Source organism: Bactrocera dorsalis, chromosome 3 (genome assembly GCF_023373825.1).
Source record: "Bactrocera dorsalis isolate Fly_Bdor chromosome 3, ASM2337382v1, whole genome shotgun sequence".
Classification (NCBI taxonomy): Eukaryota; Metazoa; Arthropoda; class Insecta; order Diptera; family Tephritidae; genus Bactrocera; species Bactrocera dorsalis.
Window position 1 is genome coordinate 23,951,179 of NC_064305.1, and position 18,720 is coordinate 23,969,898.

At 33.6% G+C, this 18,720-nt stretch overlaps 1 protein-coding gene and 1 long non-coding RNA gene across 7 annotated transcripts; one reads left to right on the forward strand and one right to left on the reverse strand.

Annotated features, from left to right (window-relative positions):
• Window positions 1-2,768: 2,768 nt before the first annotated feature.
• On the reverse strand, window positions 2,769-15,132 carry LOC105228683 (putative helicase MOV-10). Of its 2 annotated transcripts, none has more exons than XM_049453107.1 (9): window positions 14,768-15,132; window positions 14,436-14,608; window positions 8,280-8,479; window positions 7,913-8,195; window positions 5,624-6,033; window positions 4,712-5,523; window positions 4,521-4,626; window positions 3,074-3,353; window positions 2,769-3,008 (listed from the first exon to the last, which is right to left on the reverse strand). In XM_049453107.1, exons 1-9 carry the CDS (start codon window positions 14,877-14,879, stop codon window positions 2,853-2,855), a joined length of 2,532 nt encoding a protein of 843 aa, XP_049309064.1. In that variant the 5' UTR covers window positions 14,880-15,132; the 3' UTR covers window positions 2,769-2,852. The 2 variants fall into 2 exon arrangements, with proteins under 2 accessions (XP_049309064.1, XP_011206907.2); XM_011208605.4 differs by having other exon boundaries at window positions 14,819-15,131.
• Window positions 15,133-15,942: 810 nt separating this feature from the next.
• LOC125777734 (uncharacterized) lies at window positions 15,943-17,267 on the forward strand. Of its 5 annotated transcripts, none has more exons than XR_007422377.1 (3): window positions 15,943-16,045; window positions 16,613-16,938; window positions 17,003-17,267. It is a non-coding gene; the product is annotated as an uncharacterized LOC125777734 (long non-coding RNA). The 5 variants fall into 5 exon arrangements; XR_007422375.1 differs by lacking the exon at window positions 15,943-16,045 and adding an exon at window positions 16,107-16,259; XR_007422376.1 differs by lacking the exon at window positions 15,943-16,045 and adding an exon at window positions 16,116-16,333 and having other exon boundaries at window positions 16,618-16,938.
• The last annotated feature ends 1,453 nt before the right edge of the window (window positions 17,268-18,720 follow it).

The window sequence follows — 18,720 nt, forward strand, 5'->3', positions numbered from 1 at the left end:
TCAGGTGAAGGGGCCGGTGCTATGCAACGTTGTTTTGAAAACTTTTTCATCAACAATTCACTACGTTCATCCCGGGGCACCGGCACTGATTAAGCCAAATTTTGTATGTCAACGATTAGAAGATATTTTTGAATGGCGAACGCACTGATTAAAGTTCCTACGAACAAAGTTTACATAAAGAATATAATTTTATTTGAAAACAACATTTTGAAGAATATTCGACTTGACTTCGTGTGATAATATTATATTACGAGCTTTTTCTTTATTTAGTTTCGGAACTTATTTGTAAATCATAATACATATTTTCTGTCTGTCCGAAAAAATGGAAAATATATCTTTTCTTTTCAATTCCAATTCCAATCATTTTCAAAATCATTATTTCTATTGGCTAACAGCAAATATGTGTAAGGAAGATTCCGGAAACCATTCAAATACACATATGTATATTGTATAATATATAAACATAGTAAATATCTTTTTTAATATTTTATTTTTATGTATTTACCATTTAAATGAAAAGGAAAAAAATTTTGTTTTATAGAGCGATATACATATGTATTTTTTACTTATCATGTAAAATTGTTTCATAAAAAGAAGTGCCTTTGTTGTCTACTGCTTCGTCTAAAAAGATTTTATGAATTTTTATATTTCACTAAGCACAATATTATATTTTATACACCTAAGCACAATTATACTAAAAACGTATATATTTCGTTAATCATATAATTATTGTACTAACCAACTTTCTCAAAATAAAAACATATTTACTACATATTATATTCAAAGATAATGCCTTTTAATTGTAGGAAAGTAAGTATCAGAATAATGATAAAAGCTAGATTTTAAAGCAAAGTGATAGAATTTGGTTAAATTACCTATCACTATCACTTGAGAAACATAGCCCTTCAGGCTAGCTTTTTACACTAAGTACAATACACTTCTAACTCTAAGGCTTACTTTGACCGACCTGTATCTATACTAATACTATAAAGAGGAAAAAATTGATTATTAATTTAAATTGAATAGCCTCCGAAGCTACTTGATTATATAACACAAGCTGTAGAGAAATTACCGAAAAACCCATACCCATGTGATAACGTCACAATAAGTGTTCTTTTACTTAGAAAAAATAGCGCCTCTGCAAAAGCTGTTTGTTTGTAACTTGGCATAGTCCTTATCAAAAGTGAATTACTTAGTATTTAATACTCATTCAATATATCTATATAACGTCGCATGCGAAGTAACAAAGTGTAGCGCGGCTCACTCGCCCGATTGGTATCCACGAAGCGGTTCCTGCTAGCAACTTATAAGAAGGAAATTGTCCCATAATTACCATTAAAACGAGCACCTTGTCAACAAGCACGTTTTTGACGCTTCATAACACTCTCGACACTTCTTTCAAGTCCAAAGGCTCTACTCATTCTAATGAGGGCACATCTTGTAGCGATTATCTAAAGCTTACCTGAGGCAAAGTCATATGCTAGCTGTCATCGAAATGACTTAAAGATAGGCCTAGGAAACGAGCTGTTTCGAAGGGTTTGCGCCACAGGGAGAGTGGTGTTAAGTGAGTTGGTTTCATTAGGAAAGCAAAGAGCATCCATGATAAGTGTCCTGCGGAGACTCGTTGTATGGAGGACATAGATTTTGCATGCCAGGGTCTATTCTGAATAAGTAGGAGTTTAACCTGCTACAGAACACAACGAAGTTGCGAGAGGATGGTTTGTGAAAGGCGTTCAGTGTTTGTAGAAAATTGGTCGTGTCCGACATGTGATCGGTGTATTATTCAATTTCGTCGACTTGTTGAAGGAATGTTCTACTGATGTTCCTGGGAGGCAGCTTCGCTCCAAGCAGGTGATTGCACTGATGGTTTCTGCAAAAAATATGAGAGCAGAAATGGAGAGAAGAATGTTATGCTCTTTACAGGGAGCAGGCGGGCGTCACTGTGTAAATGTTCGATGGGGGACATAAGGATTATCCCGTTATAGTCCGAATTGCGGTGTTTTGACAAGTATGTAACTTGTCCATCTGCGTGGTGTTGCATGCGACCATATTGGCTAGTATGTTACTAACAACGTCTTCTTGTCTTTACCCCAAGTGCTACCGGCCAGCGATTTGAGGATCTTGTTGCGGCTTTGTACTTTCGTGCCAATCGCGGTTGAGTGCGGAGTGAAGGAGTGCAGACTGTCAATTATAACACCTAAATTTTTTTTTAATATTTTATTATGAACGACGGAAAAGTTGAAGTGCAGTTTGCGCTCCTCCGTCCATTTCGTAAATTGGGTGGCCGTGGATTTGGCGGGCAAGAGTTTTGGCTCCTTTTAGTGAAGAAGCGAGAAAGTTCTAGGAGATAGACTTTCACTTCCCACAACAGCTTATTATACGTACCGGAATTGACCTGGTAAAGGTCAAGGGCTATTATTTTGAGGATCTAACTCTTTTTCGATCAATAGCAATTTATTAGGACACATCTCGTCGCCCTTTCTGGCTATTTAACTAAAGACATTAACCTTGTCTTGTCAGTCAGACAACATTTTGATACATATTGTATTAGAGGTATGACTTCCACAGTCACATCTGTGCCTGACTGCTTACTCTTTCGGGATCATCGATCTAGTCAAGAGGCCTTAGGGAGAGCTCTGTACTTACTAGTTTCCTTTTGTTATCGATTAGTTGTTGGGAACTGGCTTAGATTTATTTTTCTGATGCACTTCAACGCTAACTATATTTTAGGTAGTAAATCGGTCAGGACGTATTAAAACAACATATAATGACATACAAAAAATTTTTTGGTTTTATTATTGGTGTCTTTTGTGTTTACAACAGTTAGTGATGAATTTTTATATGAAATTTAATTAATTTTTCTTGGACGCAGATGGAGCAGGTATAAAATTTCCATGACGTTTGCACTCCTTAATAACAAACTCGTAATCACTTTGCTTCGAAAGTGTGACATCATTTCCGATGAGAATGAGTAGCGATTTTGCACGCGAAAGAATAACATTTAAACGCTAGGAAAACAATAAATAAATAAATATACAATATGACTATATACAGCACATGGTATTATACGAACCTTTGGATTTTTTAAAAAACCCAAACTTTTGTATCTTGATCGCACAAATGATACGATTATTACTGCTTTCTCCTTGCCTCTATAGGTTTCAACCGAACCGGTTTCTATTTGAATTTTAAGGAGGTTATTTAAATCTTCTTGAATTGACATGCATTGAGAGCGATATGGCGATATTATGCCAATATCAGTTTCTTCCAACTTGCGTTCATCGTCTAGGCCATTTTTCAATAAATCGTCTACATATTCTAAAACCAATTCGCCTTCTTCCCAATTGTAAAAGCTGTCAAAATTGGTAATTATGATAAATAAACAACTGTTTGCAAGAGTATATAAAAGAAGTAATGCAAATAAATTTAACAAATGGTAATATCACACATATTGATCGATATACAAGGTGCGCTCCAAAGTAAACAGGAATTTTTGAATCTAGCGCCCCCTGGTGGCGCCAGAGAGAATTTCATGACATTTCATTGATTGGAAGTGAAGTTATTGCGTTTTAAGTGTCAGTATGTTTGTGCTGTCAGTGCGAAAATGAGCTTTGAACAAAGAGCCAACATTAAATTTTGTTTTAAAATTGGTAAAACTTTTACCGAAACATTTCAATTGATGAAACAGAGCAGAGTGTACGAATGGTTTCAACGTTCAACGCTTTCAAAGTGGCCGTGAAATCCGTAATCACCGGAAATTCCATCGAAACTGTGCATGAATTCATCAAAAATCGGCTGAAATCTTCATTGCAATTCATGGAAATGGAATTGAACATCTCCAAAACATGGATTTATCGCATCTAGACCGAACATTTGGGCTTACGAAAGGTGTGTGCACGGTTTGTTCCGCACTTTTACCGAAACATTTCAATTGATGAAACAGAGCAGAGTGAACGAATGGTTTCAACGTTCAACGCTTTCAAAGTGGCCGCGAAGTGATCACCGGAAATTCCATCGAAACTGTGCATGAATTCATCAAAAATCAGCTGAAATCTTCATTGAAATTGATGGAAATGGAATTGAACATCTCCAAAACATGGATTTATCGCATCTTGACCGAACATTTGGACTTACGAAAAGTGTGTGCACGGTTTGTTCCGCAAAAAAATTTTTTTTTTTTTTTTAAGCCCTGCTTACTTTGGAATCCTCCTTGTACATTTGCATATGTTATAAAAACAATCGGAAATGCGATGGGTTGGGAGCAGATTTTATTTGCCTTTGGCGTTAAACTTAAATGAGCTTTAGAATGTAGAAGGAAAATCATAATAAAAAGTCAGACATAGGCGCCGAGATCTTCATTATCGTTATCTGGGGGCTAGAAAAGCTTTGGTCTGCTATGCATTCCAATACCTTCCTTTTAAAATTAACTATATTTTTTTGATTATCGACATCTTGCGGGAGTGACAATGATCAGAGCTAATTAATGTACTAACGCAACTCCAAATTGTTCAATTATTCACCTGCTACTGTCCTCGTCGTATTGTTCTCTACCGTTCACAGCGTGAAACAAAATAGGAAAATTCGGGTCATGCAAACCTTTCCACTTGGCTGCCAAATTAGTATTTTCTGCAATTAAAATTACAATAAATAATAATTTCACAATCTACGAGTATGATTAATTATTTATTTTTTTTTTAATTTCAAACTCTACCTCTGCTTGCCATAGACTCCAGCTTATTATCGTAGTAAAGTTCACTGAAAAGCTTCACGATCGCTGGATGTGAACGGAAGTTACGACATAAACGTGTCTGTATGCTTCGATTATAGTGACCATTAGCCTCGTTGACGTCATAACATTTATGTTGTAATTGTCGTTCCATCAAGGATATACCTAGTCCTAAAGCTTCGGCACGTTTTGAATTTATTATCGGACCCAGTTGTTTATGATCACCGGACAAAATAAAATTTGATTTTTTAGTCAAACCACCAACCACACCAATCAAGCCTTCAGACATGGAACAAGCGGCTGCTTCATCCAGGAAAACATGCGTGAAGTGTTGCAGATCACCGGTGATCAATTTACCGAGGCAACTTAAAGTGCACACCACAATACGATATTGTTGTAGTATTGCAATATCCGGCCAGAAATGCCAGTCATACATATTTGAATATTCAAGCAATAGCTTATTAAGATTTTCGCGACGGCTCTCCTGTGAACAACAATATATGCGCGCCAAAATGTTGGAACGTGGTTTTTTACCCAGCGATAGTGTATTGCAAATACGTAAAGCGATTTCATCGCAAGCGCAATTCGGACCGGCCGTAACAAGTATTCTGGATTTTTGATCGTGCAATAGTAACTGCAATATGGACTCTACAATTATTGAAGTTTTACCCGTTCCGGGTGGTCCAAATATGATGTATGGTATTTGTAGCTTAGAATTCTTACAGCCCGATACAATGTTATGTACAGCTTCAATCTGCTCAGGATTAGTCGCTATATTTTTATCGTAGTAGGATAAGCTACATATATGTATTCATTTGAAAATGGTTGAAAAAAAGGTTTGCATAAATCATTTAAAATTTCAGTGAATAAAATAACAGCGTGTGTATTAAAACTCACCACATTCGCGGCACACTCGCGATAACAACTGGGTTGGGAAAGAGGAAATGCTGCAGCATAGCACACCGTTCACCATACAGACTTAATGCATAATATTGATAGCACAGTGTACGTCGCGCTGGACAAAATATGATGAGATAGGACGCCTTTGGATCTGGTGGTAATCCACCTTCAATTTCGATAGTCGCTTTTTTTGATTTGTCATTTACATCTTCAATTCGGCCAATAAATGTTGTTGCTATGGTTTTACCACGTACGTTCAACTGTAGTGAACCGCTGATTAGAAATTCAAGAATTTGATCTTTGGTGAGTGCTTTTGTTTCGGCACATTCGGCGACAATCAAAACGCGATTGTAGCGGTTGAGTAAGACTTCGTAGGAATATCCGATTTTACGAGATTTTTTCGACAGCTTCATGGATCGGTGCATCAAGAAGAGAAATAATAGCAATACATATATGTATTTAAATGATTTGTTTAGCTGCAATCTCTTTCGTTAGGCAATCTATATTATAACAAGTAAGGAAGAGCTATGCAAGGTACCTCACATACAATCACCAATTATATGGAATAAAGTCAGCTGGATGTTCGAATATCTTGATATTAGTTATAGGACGGCTGGGTGAAGTTTTAGCCTAATTTTATTGGTTTTGGGCACAAAGATACACTGTTATAAGTAAAATACACTCTTTCATTTTCATTGAAATAACTCTCATGTTGGCCGATATATGGGGTACAGAGTCACCGAGAGATTCGAAAATCTCTATATTAGATATATGGAAGCTAGGGAAGTACTAAACCGAATTACCCCATTTCTGATACACAGAGATATTATTGCTAGGAAAGATCCCTCTCTGAATGTCAATTGTAGTATATCTTACACATTGACCGATATTTTCGGTCAAAAGTCAACAACAGATATTGGTGTACACATTCCCGTTATTTGGGGGCTTGAACAGTTTTTATTGAATCATAAGGTCGCATACTTTAAAAAAATTATTAGTGCAAATTTGTATCCTATTATATTAATTTGTACACTGGAAAATGAAAGAATCAAGTGGAGTTAAGGTGTAGTCCTGTCTCGCCCATTTTCGCATTGTGACATAGGAATATAAGAAGAATGTCACGTACTTAATTCAGTCGAAATCGTTAGGTCGTCACCTAAAAATGGGGGGTGCTACATTCATCGTCCAGTTTACCCTGGCTCGTAAAAAACCCTCTCATACCATCTCGGGTGTAAAATTGTATGTCTCCGGCGTATTTATCGCACTATGTGGGAAGTGAAAGGGGTTATCATCCGATTTCATACATCCTTTACAGTGGCGGAGATTTGTCTTTAGCGAATTTGGTTATTGTAGCTTAAGTGGTTTAGAAGATATGGATATTAAACCAAATAGAGGGCGGAGGCCACACCCATGTTTTTTTCTTTTTCTAATTTTCAGCCCGCAGGTGCCTCTTTATCTTTACTTAGTGCCTAGTTATGACATTTTATACGTTTTCGCTTAATGGCATTTTGTGAGTGGGGAAGTAGTCTGATTAACGGTCATCTACGGACACGTCCTCTGTTTTTTTGTCAAGAAACACGTGTACCAAATTTCATATTTTATCTATCTCGATTAGTTTTAAGAGATCAAAAGTGTTGTACTTTTTAGCAACACGTTGCAAGAGTATTAAAAGGTGTGGTTCAAACCATTTAAATTGATTGATCTTAAATTTTTTACAAATGCGTAATGCTCAAAATTTTTGAGATGTCGATTATATAATTATTAAGTGTATAACTTGTTAGAAGTTTGACAGGGAGCGAAGTTTTTTTATGTTCTAAGAGTTCATTATATTTTAGAAAAAAAGCTTCGAAACTTCGAATAACATTTTAATTAATACAGAAGTTTTAGTAGTCATAGAGTTGTTGCAGACTTAAATAACGTCTGTGATTAATTTTAAAATAAATAAAATTAAATATAAAATTTTTAGTTAAGGTGTAAAACCAGAAATATTTTGAAAGGATTGAGAATAAATATTAAACCCATCTTTCCAATTTCTTAATATCTGCAGCTATTTTATATTTCAAGTAATTTTTATTTGTTAATTAAAGATTAATCTGTGAAGTAAAACACAAATATTGATAATTTGTTATAGAATATTGCCCAAGGCAACTCTACAATCGCCGAATAAACTTTCTAGATTGAGTATGAGAAATCAAGTGTAAAACAAACCTACAACATTTGTAGAGCTATCACCAGAACAATACTCTAATATACATACATACATATGTAGTTACTTTAAGCACTCACCGTGAAACTAAATCGATTTGGCTGTTGTTGTGATTGGCTTAATTTCACATCACGTTGTATGATACGTCTGTATTTGGAAAAATTGTCAACATCTTCAATTTGTAGCAGCAATTTCATGGCACCTAGAATATTTTCTGGTGTAAAAAGTTGACCACCATTAAAGTAATTAGCAAATTCTGAAGAATATTCGCAAAGCACTTCGTCAGCAAATTTCTTCTTCTTCAACTCCAATAGTGCAGGCGGCGGCAGGAATTGCTCTATGGCCTCAGTTACTTTGAAAAATCTGCGAATATTTGAATTACATATATGAATACAACTAACACAATATACATATGTATGTACATTTATATTAATACGAAATACTTACAGATTATTCGGTAAACGATGCCGTTTTTTATTTTCATTTTCAGCATCAGCGTCAGCGTTCAGAATGAGCTTTTTTTTAATGGCCTTATGCAATTCTTCGATTTCTTTGTACTGCATAAGCTCTTGGTAATTTATGCGGAAAAATTCGCTGCCGCTTTTTAAATCCATTAAATAGCCGGTACGATTGAGCAAAGTGCCGATCTGAAAAATAAACGTTTCATAATCTCGCAACTTGCAAAAATCAACGCCAGAGAATTACTTTTATACCTGCAAAACGTCAACCAGAGGATCAGAATCTAAGCAATTCTATATATACTATGTATATTATATATATAACTTATACACTGTCCGACAAATTCGGCATAAGATTTGTCAGAAAAGCGAAAATGATTTTACGTAGTATATGGGTTATCTGTTAACGATTATCATGTCACATACTAAAAAATGTTCCCTGGATTTTATAAGGAGTAAAGTCTGCCGAATGTTCGAAAATCCTGGTGGGTATTAGGTATATCAGGGTTGGTCTTTTCGCCAAATTGTACCTATTTTAAGATCAAAGATGTAATTTTCATTACATTTCATCAAATATTGGCCGATATACCCAGCATAAAGACACCTGGAAGTTCCAAAATCTTTATATTAGGTATATTTTTGACACACAAAATTAATATTGTCAAGAAAGGAATTTGAATTGAATTGGAAGTGAGCGGGGTTATCTTCCGATGTCATTTATTTTCAGATTGTCGGTAGGAGTTCTTATAATATTTCCATTAAACTTATTACTGTCTTGCTACTACGATCCCTTGTACCAAATTACAGTTTTATATCTTAATTAAGTGCTTAGTTATAGCACTTTATAGGTTTTCGGTTAATGCCAATTTGTCGACGTGGCAGTGATCTGATTACGCCCATCGTGTAAAAAGTTTCATCAAGATATCTCATGTTTTACTCAAGTTACAGCTTGCATGGACGCACGGGCTGACAGACAGACTGATCCTGATCGCTGGCTTAGTTTTAGGTGATACGTACAACCGTTAGGTGAACAAAACTATAATACTCTGAGGCAACAGGTTGCAAGAGTATAACAAATAAGGAAGGGCTAGGTTCAGGTGTAATTGAACATTTCATAATTTCGCAACTTGCAAGGATCAAAGACGGGGAAATACCTTCACGTGGTAAGAAAAGTCACTGTAAAAAAAAAGGTATAAGGTTTATTGGGGGCTAGGATAGTGAATATTTTTAACCGATTTTATCCAGTTTTAGTGTTACGATATATCACTACCAGAAATAGAAGCTCTCAGAATTTTATTAAGAAACTGGGAACTGGAGGAAATATTGCCGATTTTATCCTCTTGCCTAAAATAAAAATCAAATTTCATCAAAAAAGGGCCTTAAAACTGCCGTAACGACTTACTGGATCAAAATATCCGGAAATAATAATATAAATCGAGTGGGAAGCATGCGTCGACGACTGGGGACAATAATTGCAATAAAATGAAAGCAAAAAATAATAATAATAAATACATATGTACATCTAAAACTATTGTAATTACTTTTGAGTTATACTTATATATGTACATATGTATAGATATAATCAGAGCTTGAGTTTTATAAAGTTGTATTCTGATAACATTTGAAATTTTACAAAAGAGAATTTGATACTGAACGAGTTCCTTAGAATTACACTATATATTTAAAAAAAATTTCAGCTCTAAGGGTATTTTTATGTAATGTAAAGGCTCAAGAGTAAGAGAATTATAAATCAGTTTCAATACAATAATATTAACAACAGCCGAATATTTTTATATATGTATGTATGCATGTCTGTATATGTATGTATGTATGTGGGCAACAGCAAAAGATATACAATTTCATGATCCTACAACAAACATAATACAAGTGGCTGAAGTGGATAGAGTCCAATAATGGTTTATGGTTCCGTAAATAAATAAAAATGTTTAAATTTATGTGCCTGCTTACGAAGTTACTTAGCTTGAAAGGCTAGGTAAAGCTTTATATCACGATAAAAATATTATAAACAATCTTCAACGAATCAATTTTGCTGATTTTACATTTTGCCCTCCTTGTTTATACGTATGAAGTATAGAAATATTGTTTAGCTCTTCGGCTCAAACTCATTATACATAATTGCATCACTTAAAAAAAAAACTGTATATACGAATGTACAGCTAGGGATGTGAGTATGTATTTTAATATTTTCAACTGCGTCTTGGAGAATTGCTTAACGTTACCTAAAAAATGAGTCATATAACTCGAGACAATTAAAATATAAAAATTTACTCAAATACATCTTTGAAACAATTGAAAACACCACGTGTAGCGAAATAATAAATATGGTTTAAGAAACTAAAAAAACATGAACCAGAGCCCTAATAAATATTTTCGATTCACACATTTGGTTGTAAAGTCTTAATTTTGTATTACATCTTTGCATGGGGTCCATTAGATCCTGACATCGTCCCATAGGCATTTGGACCTAGTTTCTCCCAAAAGAAGCAACTTTGCTTTCATTGGTCCACATCCGCCATTTTTCAGATGGTCAATTGAAATGTTCTTTTGCGAACTTTATTCTTGCAGCCATATTTTCCTTCGTCAAAAGAGTTACTTTCGGTGAAATTATTATCTTCAAATTGTTTTCAAATAGCCTCCTACGATTTGGAAGAGTAGTAAGCGACAATTAAAAATCTTTTATCATTTTTGAGAATGGTTAGACTTGCTTTTTAAATATCGTAAAATCTTTCTGTCCTATAATATTGATTTTTGTATATTTCTATCACGATTTTCTGTTTGATCATTGTATTTTGCAGCATTGTATATGATTGTGGAGATGGTTGGCCTCTATAGCTCCGATTCCCTGTAGGTTCTGTCTGATTTTCTCGGCTTTATTATTAGTGATCGCTTCCCAATAGAACAAGTTTTTCCTTTACTCATTAAAAATGAAAAAGCACTGAGAGAATTTCATCAGAAAATTTGTAAATCACTTAAATGTATTTATTTAACAAAACTATCTAATTATTTTTTCTTTTTTCGACCACTAACGACAAGTACTACTATTTTAAACAGTCTGTTTTTGCAGGTAATTTAAAAATACATCATAAAAAAAGCAGTGGAAGCAAATGTAACGCTATTTTTTCGTTTTTATAATTTTTTTTTTCCAAAATAATCACTCTTGTTGACTTGGCACGTCAAAATACATACATATGTTCGGAAAAATATTAATATATGTATAAGAAGCTTTTGCACTACTATTTTTATGAACAGAGCTGTATACATATATGTATGTATAAAATTATGTATGAATTATTGTCCAAGACAACGGTGCAATCCCCGCAGGAATTGTTCAGATCGGACCTCTACAGCATATACTTAGTTGCCATTCAATCTGATCTATCACAATATTGCTCTTGTGTTGAATGTATTGTATTTGTGAGGGTTATTATAGCTGCAATGCAACAGAAGTTACCATTTTTATTAGCAACTAATTCAAATACAAATATTTTTAAAACTTACTTTGTTACAATGGTGGTCTTAGCGTTGTAATTTAACGCCGATAATAAAATATAATTTTAATGCGCCTCTAATCATACACAAATACATATGTATGTACATATATAGACATATAAAACCCAATAACTATACTTCGTGGCATTTTTCTACGAAAGCTTTAAATATATATTAATTCTTGGAACTAGCTGAACACCGATGTCCAAGTATTAATGTAATTATATCAAAAATTGAAGTTAAAGCTTATCAATGCTTGTGTTCACTGTAACTGCAATTTTATTAACAAGGGCATAAATACAGTTATGTATGCGAAAAATTTTATGGAGTTTTGCTAAAATAATAAAAAAAAAACAAGTAAGAAATGGCTAAGTTCGGGTGTAACAGAACATATTATACTCTTGCAACAATCAAGGCCAGGGAAATAATACATTAAGATGTAAAACGTCAGCCAGAGGGTCGGAATTTAAGAAATTTATATACAAAATTACTCTATATGTACAGTACTTGTCCAATAAATTACGAACGAAGAAAAAAATAGTTCTAACTTTAATCATTAATAAAAACATAAATATTTGGCTTATTTTAGAAAAAAATTATTTTTTATATGCTATATACATTAAACTTAAATTATTATATTTTTGTATTGAATCATATTCAATATTTTGTCGCCATATATATATATTTTTTTTTTCTTTTTTTTGCTCTAGTTCGTAATTTATTGGACAAGTACTGTATATACTCTATATGACCGAAAATTTCGGCATAAGTTTTTTTTGAAAAAAAAAAAAAATTTTTATACGTTATATGGGAGTTGGGGTAGTACCGACTCGATTTTATCTATTAACTATTATCAACCCACATACCGAAAAAAATATTTCCTGGGTTTCATTAGGGTACCTCGCATACATTGATATTGGTTATATGGGGGCTGGGTCAAACTTCCGCCCAATTTTATCTATTTTACGCATAAAGATACACTGTTACGAGTCTCTCATTTTCTTAGAGATGGTTCACATGTTGGCCGATATATAGGGTATAAAGTCACCGAGAAGTTCGAAAATATCTATATTAGGTATATGGGAGCGAAGGGAAGTATTGACTCGATTCACCCCATTTCTGATACACAGAGTTACTATTGTCTGGAAAGGATTCTCTCTGAATTTCAATTGTATATCCCATACATTGACCGATATTTTCGGTAAAAATTAACTATAGTTACTGGGGTCCACATATTGGGTCCCCGGGGGCTTGACCAGTCTTGGTAGGATATGAGCAATTTTGGGTCATAAGGTGGCAAACTTTAAAGGAGTGCAAAATTAGATCCCGTTATATTAATTACTGGATTATGCACTGGAAAGTGAAAGAATCAAAAGGAATTAAAATTGTGTTATATAGATAGTAGGCGCGGTTGTAGTCCATTTTCCCACTGTGATATAGGAATACAAGAAGAATGTTACATACTACATTTAGTCGAAAATGGTCTGTCGGTTACCGAAATATGCGATTTCACCACGCCCATCGTCCAATTTTCATGTCGGCTCTAATAAAGCTCTCTTATACCACATCTTAAGTAAAATTTAAAATCTCTGGCAAAATTTGTTCCTGATAGTTGAAAAAGTACTGTTATATGGGGAGTGAGTGGAGTTATCTTCCGATTTTATCTATTTTCACATTGTCGGTAGGAGGATTTCAACTTTTTTCGAGATCCTAATCATTTATATACTACATACATATGTATATCCATATATCTAACTCGATTAGCTTTAGATGATACATACAACCGTTAGGTGAACAGAACTATTATACTCTGTATGAACAGGTCTCAGGACTCATTGTTGACTCTTCGTCTATTCGCAAAGTGCTTACAAAGAAAAATCTCAAAATACAAAGACCAAAAAAAGTTCCAAGGTACTCTGAAAGCGCCGTTTAGAACAAAGTGCCTAAGTAATAATGACGAGGAGCTTTGGCAACTCATTCCGAATTCATGGAACGCAATTCCGATTTTCCAAAACCTAGTTGATTCTAAGCCGAAGCAATTCGATCCGTTTAAAACATCCTTGAATTTTGAAAAAAAATAAACTAATTATACGCTGAACTGACTTAATTAAGTTTATCACGAAGTTTCTAACGCCCAGAAAGAAACTTCAATTGGTGCCAACGCATCCAAAAGTGTATAGATATTAATGGAGAATATTTTGAAAAACAATAAAGGAATTTTCGATAATTAAAATTTGTTTTTGTTCTCGAATCCCGAAATATAAAAAAACAACCTATGTACGTATGAACAATTTTGTATTAATTGTGAGGGATATTCTAGTTTTGATGAACGTTAATGTTTTTTCGTGTTTTTTTTAAATTAAAAAATAAATTCTCTTAACATACTTTCTGTTAATTGTTAAGAATATTTTTCCAATAAAAATACACATGTACATTCTCATTATTACGGAAAAACAGTGTTTAAAGCACTGATGTACTTATTTCTATGAGGTAGGTATGCAAATGTGTATAACCAAAGGATACATACATATGTATGTATGATCTACTTGTATGCAAATTTATATGTATACATACATACATACCACCTTTATTTATAAGTTAAAATTAATGTGATTAATACGGATATACTACATACCTTACCAGCTGGATCTCTCCCAATACGACGACATAGTTTGTCATTTTTAGGCAAGTTCAAGAACTCAACAAATGATTTTCGCACTTCCTTCCTCTTTATAAGCCAATCGCTTTTGGGATTAGGTTTTTGCAGCTCGTACAAATATTTGAGAAATTGTCCAACTACATCCTTTTCTGAATATGAACGAGAGATAATAATGCATAAAATACTACGGACGTACGTAATTTAAACTCCACAAGTGTAAATGCATAGATACATACTTATGTATGTATGTACATAACGTACTATCTAGATTTCTAAATGCACTTAGGTACATACATACTTACACATACTGAAAAATCGACATGTAATAATAAACCGCACTATTGTATTACGCCACTCACCGAACAAATTAATGAATGGACTTTTGCGTGTTTGGTGTGCTTTGCGCGATTTTTTCGGCATATCAACAGTTGCAAATTACTTATCCGCCTACAAATGCAATTTTTAAATGGAAGTACTTTTTATTGCAGACACCTTGTATACGTATCGCTGTATTTATGTAATGTATACAACAATAGAAAGGCAACAAATTTAAATCGATTATTGCTTGCTATGTGTGTTTTTGTTTACTGTTGCTATTTACTGGTCAGCCCGATAATATATTTAACGTACACCTAATTGAACTGTTACCGTTAGCACCCACTTTTGTACTGAAAATTACACGATTGCAATAAAAGCGGTCGCAACACAACCGGCAGTGCTGGAAAACGGCTTGTCGCCATTCTCGTCTAAAAGTTTACACAAAAAACAACCGCGCGCAAGAGTCTGTAGTGTACGTATTTCAGCTAATTTGTACTTTATTTAGCAAACTCGTTCATATAAAAATGTAAATAGTTTGGCGATTTAACAAAATTTTTATAAGCATATGAATCTATGCTATAAGTTATTAATACTCCCCTGTTATTAAAACGTTAAAGATTTACATTTTATTTATTATAAAAATGATATATATGATTCGTAACGATTTCCAACACTGTCTATCTGATCCGTTATCTATTTGTGTATCACGAATGCATTCGCAAATATACTTACATATATTTGAATTCCATATGCCGGCATGCAGATCGGAATGTTTCGGCTTACATCGGCAACACGATCAGTGTATGTACGCTTTTGTTATTGGGTTTTACATACATACAAAGAAGAATGATAGATAACTGAGTGACTATTCTTTATGTATCTACAAATGGTTGTTTAGCCGAAACGTACACAAAATGGTGATTCCCCGAACTTTCACAAATATAATATTTAGGAATATGTATGTATGTACGTAAGTGTATTTATCTGTAAAGATTTACGGATAACTTCAACAAAATTATATACATATGTATGTATGTACGTACATATGTGTATGCACGTATAAAAAACTCATATAGAACGAATGCTAACTGTATATACATATGTATTTATGTATGTACATGTGTAAACATGTATTCTTATAAGAATAATAAGTGAGAGTATTCACTGCTTCTATTGTATTATCGTTAACAGCCACAAAATATAAGTACATACATATGTATGTATGTATGTATGTACGACGAAATGAGTCACATTGCAAATCAGTGGAGGTAATTCAAAAGTAATTAAATACAATTACTTATGCATTCCCAGTAGCAAAATAATTCACTACTGAAAAAAGTAAGCGAGTTGGTAATGGGTTGCGTGGCAAGAAACGAAAAAAATTTCGCTTTAAAATCGTTGTTGCTATCTTCAAGAAATGTGCCAATTTTATTCATACATATGAGTTGGTCATCCGCACAACTGATCGATCCAGCCCTCTGGGTATGTGAGCGCTTCAGTACTAAATTTCATAGGAAATAGGTTGTGTGACAAACAAAGTATTAAAAGTTCTTTAAGTATGTACAGCAAACGTCATCAAAGAAGATTAATTAATGCCGAAATAAATGAAATTATAAATACATATAAATAATTCAAATGACAATAATTATAATCTTAGTGAATGTGACAATGATAATGAAAATGTGGTTGAAATTAACAATGAAAATTCTAGAACTGAAAATGTGAATGAAAGTAGTTAGGTTGTTGACTTAAAACAATGGGCAGTGAAAAATAAATTTATACTTAAATTTGTTAGTGACTGCACATAATTTTCTACATAAACATTTTTATTTTAGAGCAGGCAAAATCTATTGCAGCCTTAATAAGCAGCCAGGCACAGAACAATTTGCTGATAAAGCAAGTGCTTAATAAAGTGGAGAAGAAAACAAGATTCCCAGTTTGCGACGCAATGCAACTCACGGAAATTGAAGATGATGTTTCCAAAAATAAAGATATATACGCAAGTCTAAGTCGGTGTATCAGGTGTCTATTATAAAAAACATTATTGTATCAATTGGAGTTACAAACGGAATGAAAAAAATTCTCAGCGATAGCATCATGGTGCAGTTAAATTATGATGGACTGCAAGACAAGTTTGAGTGCCTAAATAATGCCATATATGGTAAATTTTACTTTTCCGTAATTAATAAGTCTTTGTTTTGATACACTTTGTTTATTTTTTTTAGAAGCAATGCAAGTGGAAGGTTTCACTAAAGGCGATTATGAGCGGGAGCTCAAAAGAGCTTTCAAGATGGGTAAAAACCGATATCACGAAGCGGGCTCTTTGAAAAAGCAAAAAGATAAACAAATATAATAAATTAAAGTATGAAAACAATGAATTTAAGTGACATTGACATTATTTTTAAATGTAAAATCTTAATTATAGTAATTTGTACTGAAATGGATTTCTTTATTATTTCTAATTGAATTAAAAAATATAAAACTATAAGATATTTATTTTGGATTCGTTTTAGTAGGAAATGCGCACAACTGATCGATTCATATATTTAGGTATGTGAGCCGGTAATGCTTACAACTGACTAATTCATGTCTTCAGATATATAGCTTGGTAATGCTTACAGCTGATCGATTTGTATCCCTGGGTATGTGAGTTGATCTGTTCTGAAATTCCTAGAACATCGCTGTGTTAAAATTCAGCAATGAATTCAGCAGTAAGACCCTCACTTTGGCTCTTACCAACTTATGTATACACTACCTATTATCTTTTGCTAGTGGGTTATGATAGAAAAAGGGTAATTTCCCCAATAATTAATAATGGTACTTTCATACATATATATGTATGTATGTATCTATATTAAGGCCGGAAATTACAAAATTATTATTTATATGTAAGTATATAAGTACTTTAGACATAAGTATTTTGTAAATAGGCACAGACACATACATATGTATGTATGTATATACATACAGTTAGTACCAAAAAAAGTGCACAACACTTGTCTATTACATATGTACATACATACATTGCTTGTTATATTCTTTCAACATGTTGCTACAGAGTATAATAGTTTTGTTCACCTAACGGTTTTATAAGTACATATGTACATATGTATATCACCTAAAATTAATCCAGATATGGGTTATATGTACATATGTATGTACATATGTATATTTTTATGGGAGCCGGTGTGAAAATTGGACGATGAGCATGGTACCATCCACTTTTTGGTGAAATCACATACTTATGTACATAAGTATGTATGTATCTCGGAACCCGACCATCGATTTCGAGTAAATTTAGTACATCACATTCTTCTCATATTCCTATGTTACAGTTCGAAAATGCGCGTAATCGGACTACAGCCACGCTTTGGTACTCCCCAATTAGTACAATTTTCAATATCTCTTGATTCCTACACTTTCCAGTACACAAATGAAGAAGTAATAATATAACGCGATAAAATTTTGCACTAAGAATTCCTTTAAAGTGTGCCATCTTATGACCAAAAAGTGTCAAAATCCAACAAAGACTGTTTCAGCAGCTAGGGGCCGAATATATTGACCCCAGTAACTATAGTTGACTCTTGACCGAAAATATCGGTCAATGTATGGGATATACAATTGAAATTCAGAGAGAATCCTCTTCTGACAAAGGTAACTCCGTGTATGAAAAATGGGTTGAATCGTGTCAATACATACTTCCCCGAGCCCCCATATACCTAATATAAAGAATTTCAAACTTCCGGGTGACTTTATACTGTATACTTATAAGTACAAGTATTGGCCAATATTTGAGTTATCTCAATGAAAATGATGATGAGTCATAACAGTGTATCTCTGCGCCTAAAATGGATAAATTGGGGCGAAAACTTGACCTCTTGACAATCATATCATGCTTTTCGAAGATTGGACTTGTAGACGTTTGACACCTTAAAGCATTTCC

What these genes read in the sequence shown, in the direction of transcription:
- LOC105228683 (XM_049453107.1), bottom strand. Translation starts at nt 14,879, where the DNA reads ATGCCGAAAAAATCGCGCAAAGCACACCAAACACGCAAAAGTCCATTC. An exon ending in CATCGTTTACCGAATAATCT is followed by an intron (nt 8,196 to 8,279) that starts GTAAGTATTTCG and finishes AAATATTCGCAG; the next exon opens with ATTTTTCAAAGTAACTGAGG. An exon ending in GCGAGTGTGCCGCGAATGTG is followed by an intron (nt 5,524 to 5,623) that starts GTGAGTTTTAAT and finishes ACATATATGTAG; the next exon opens with CTTATCCTACTACGATAAAA.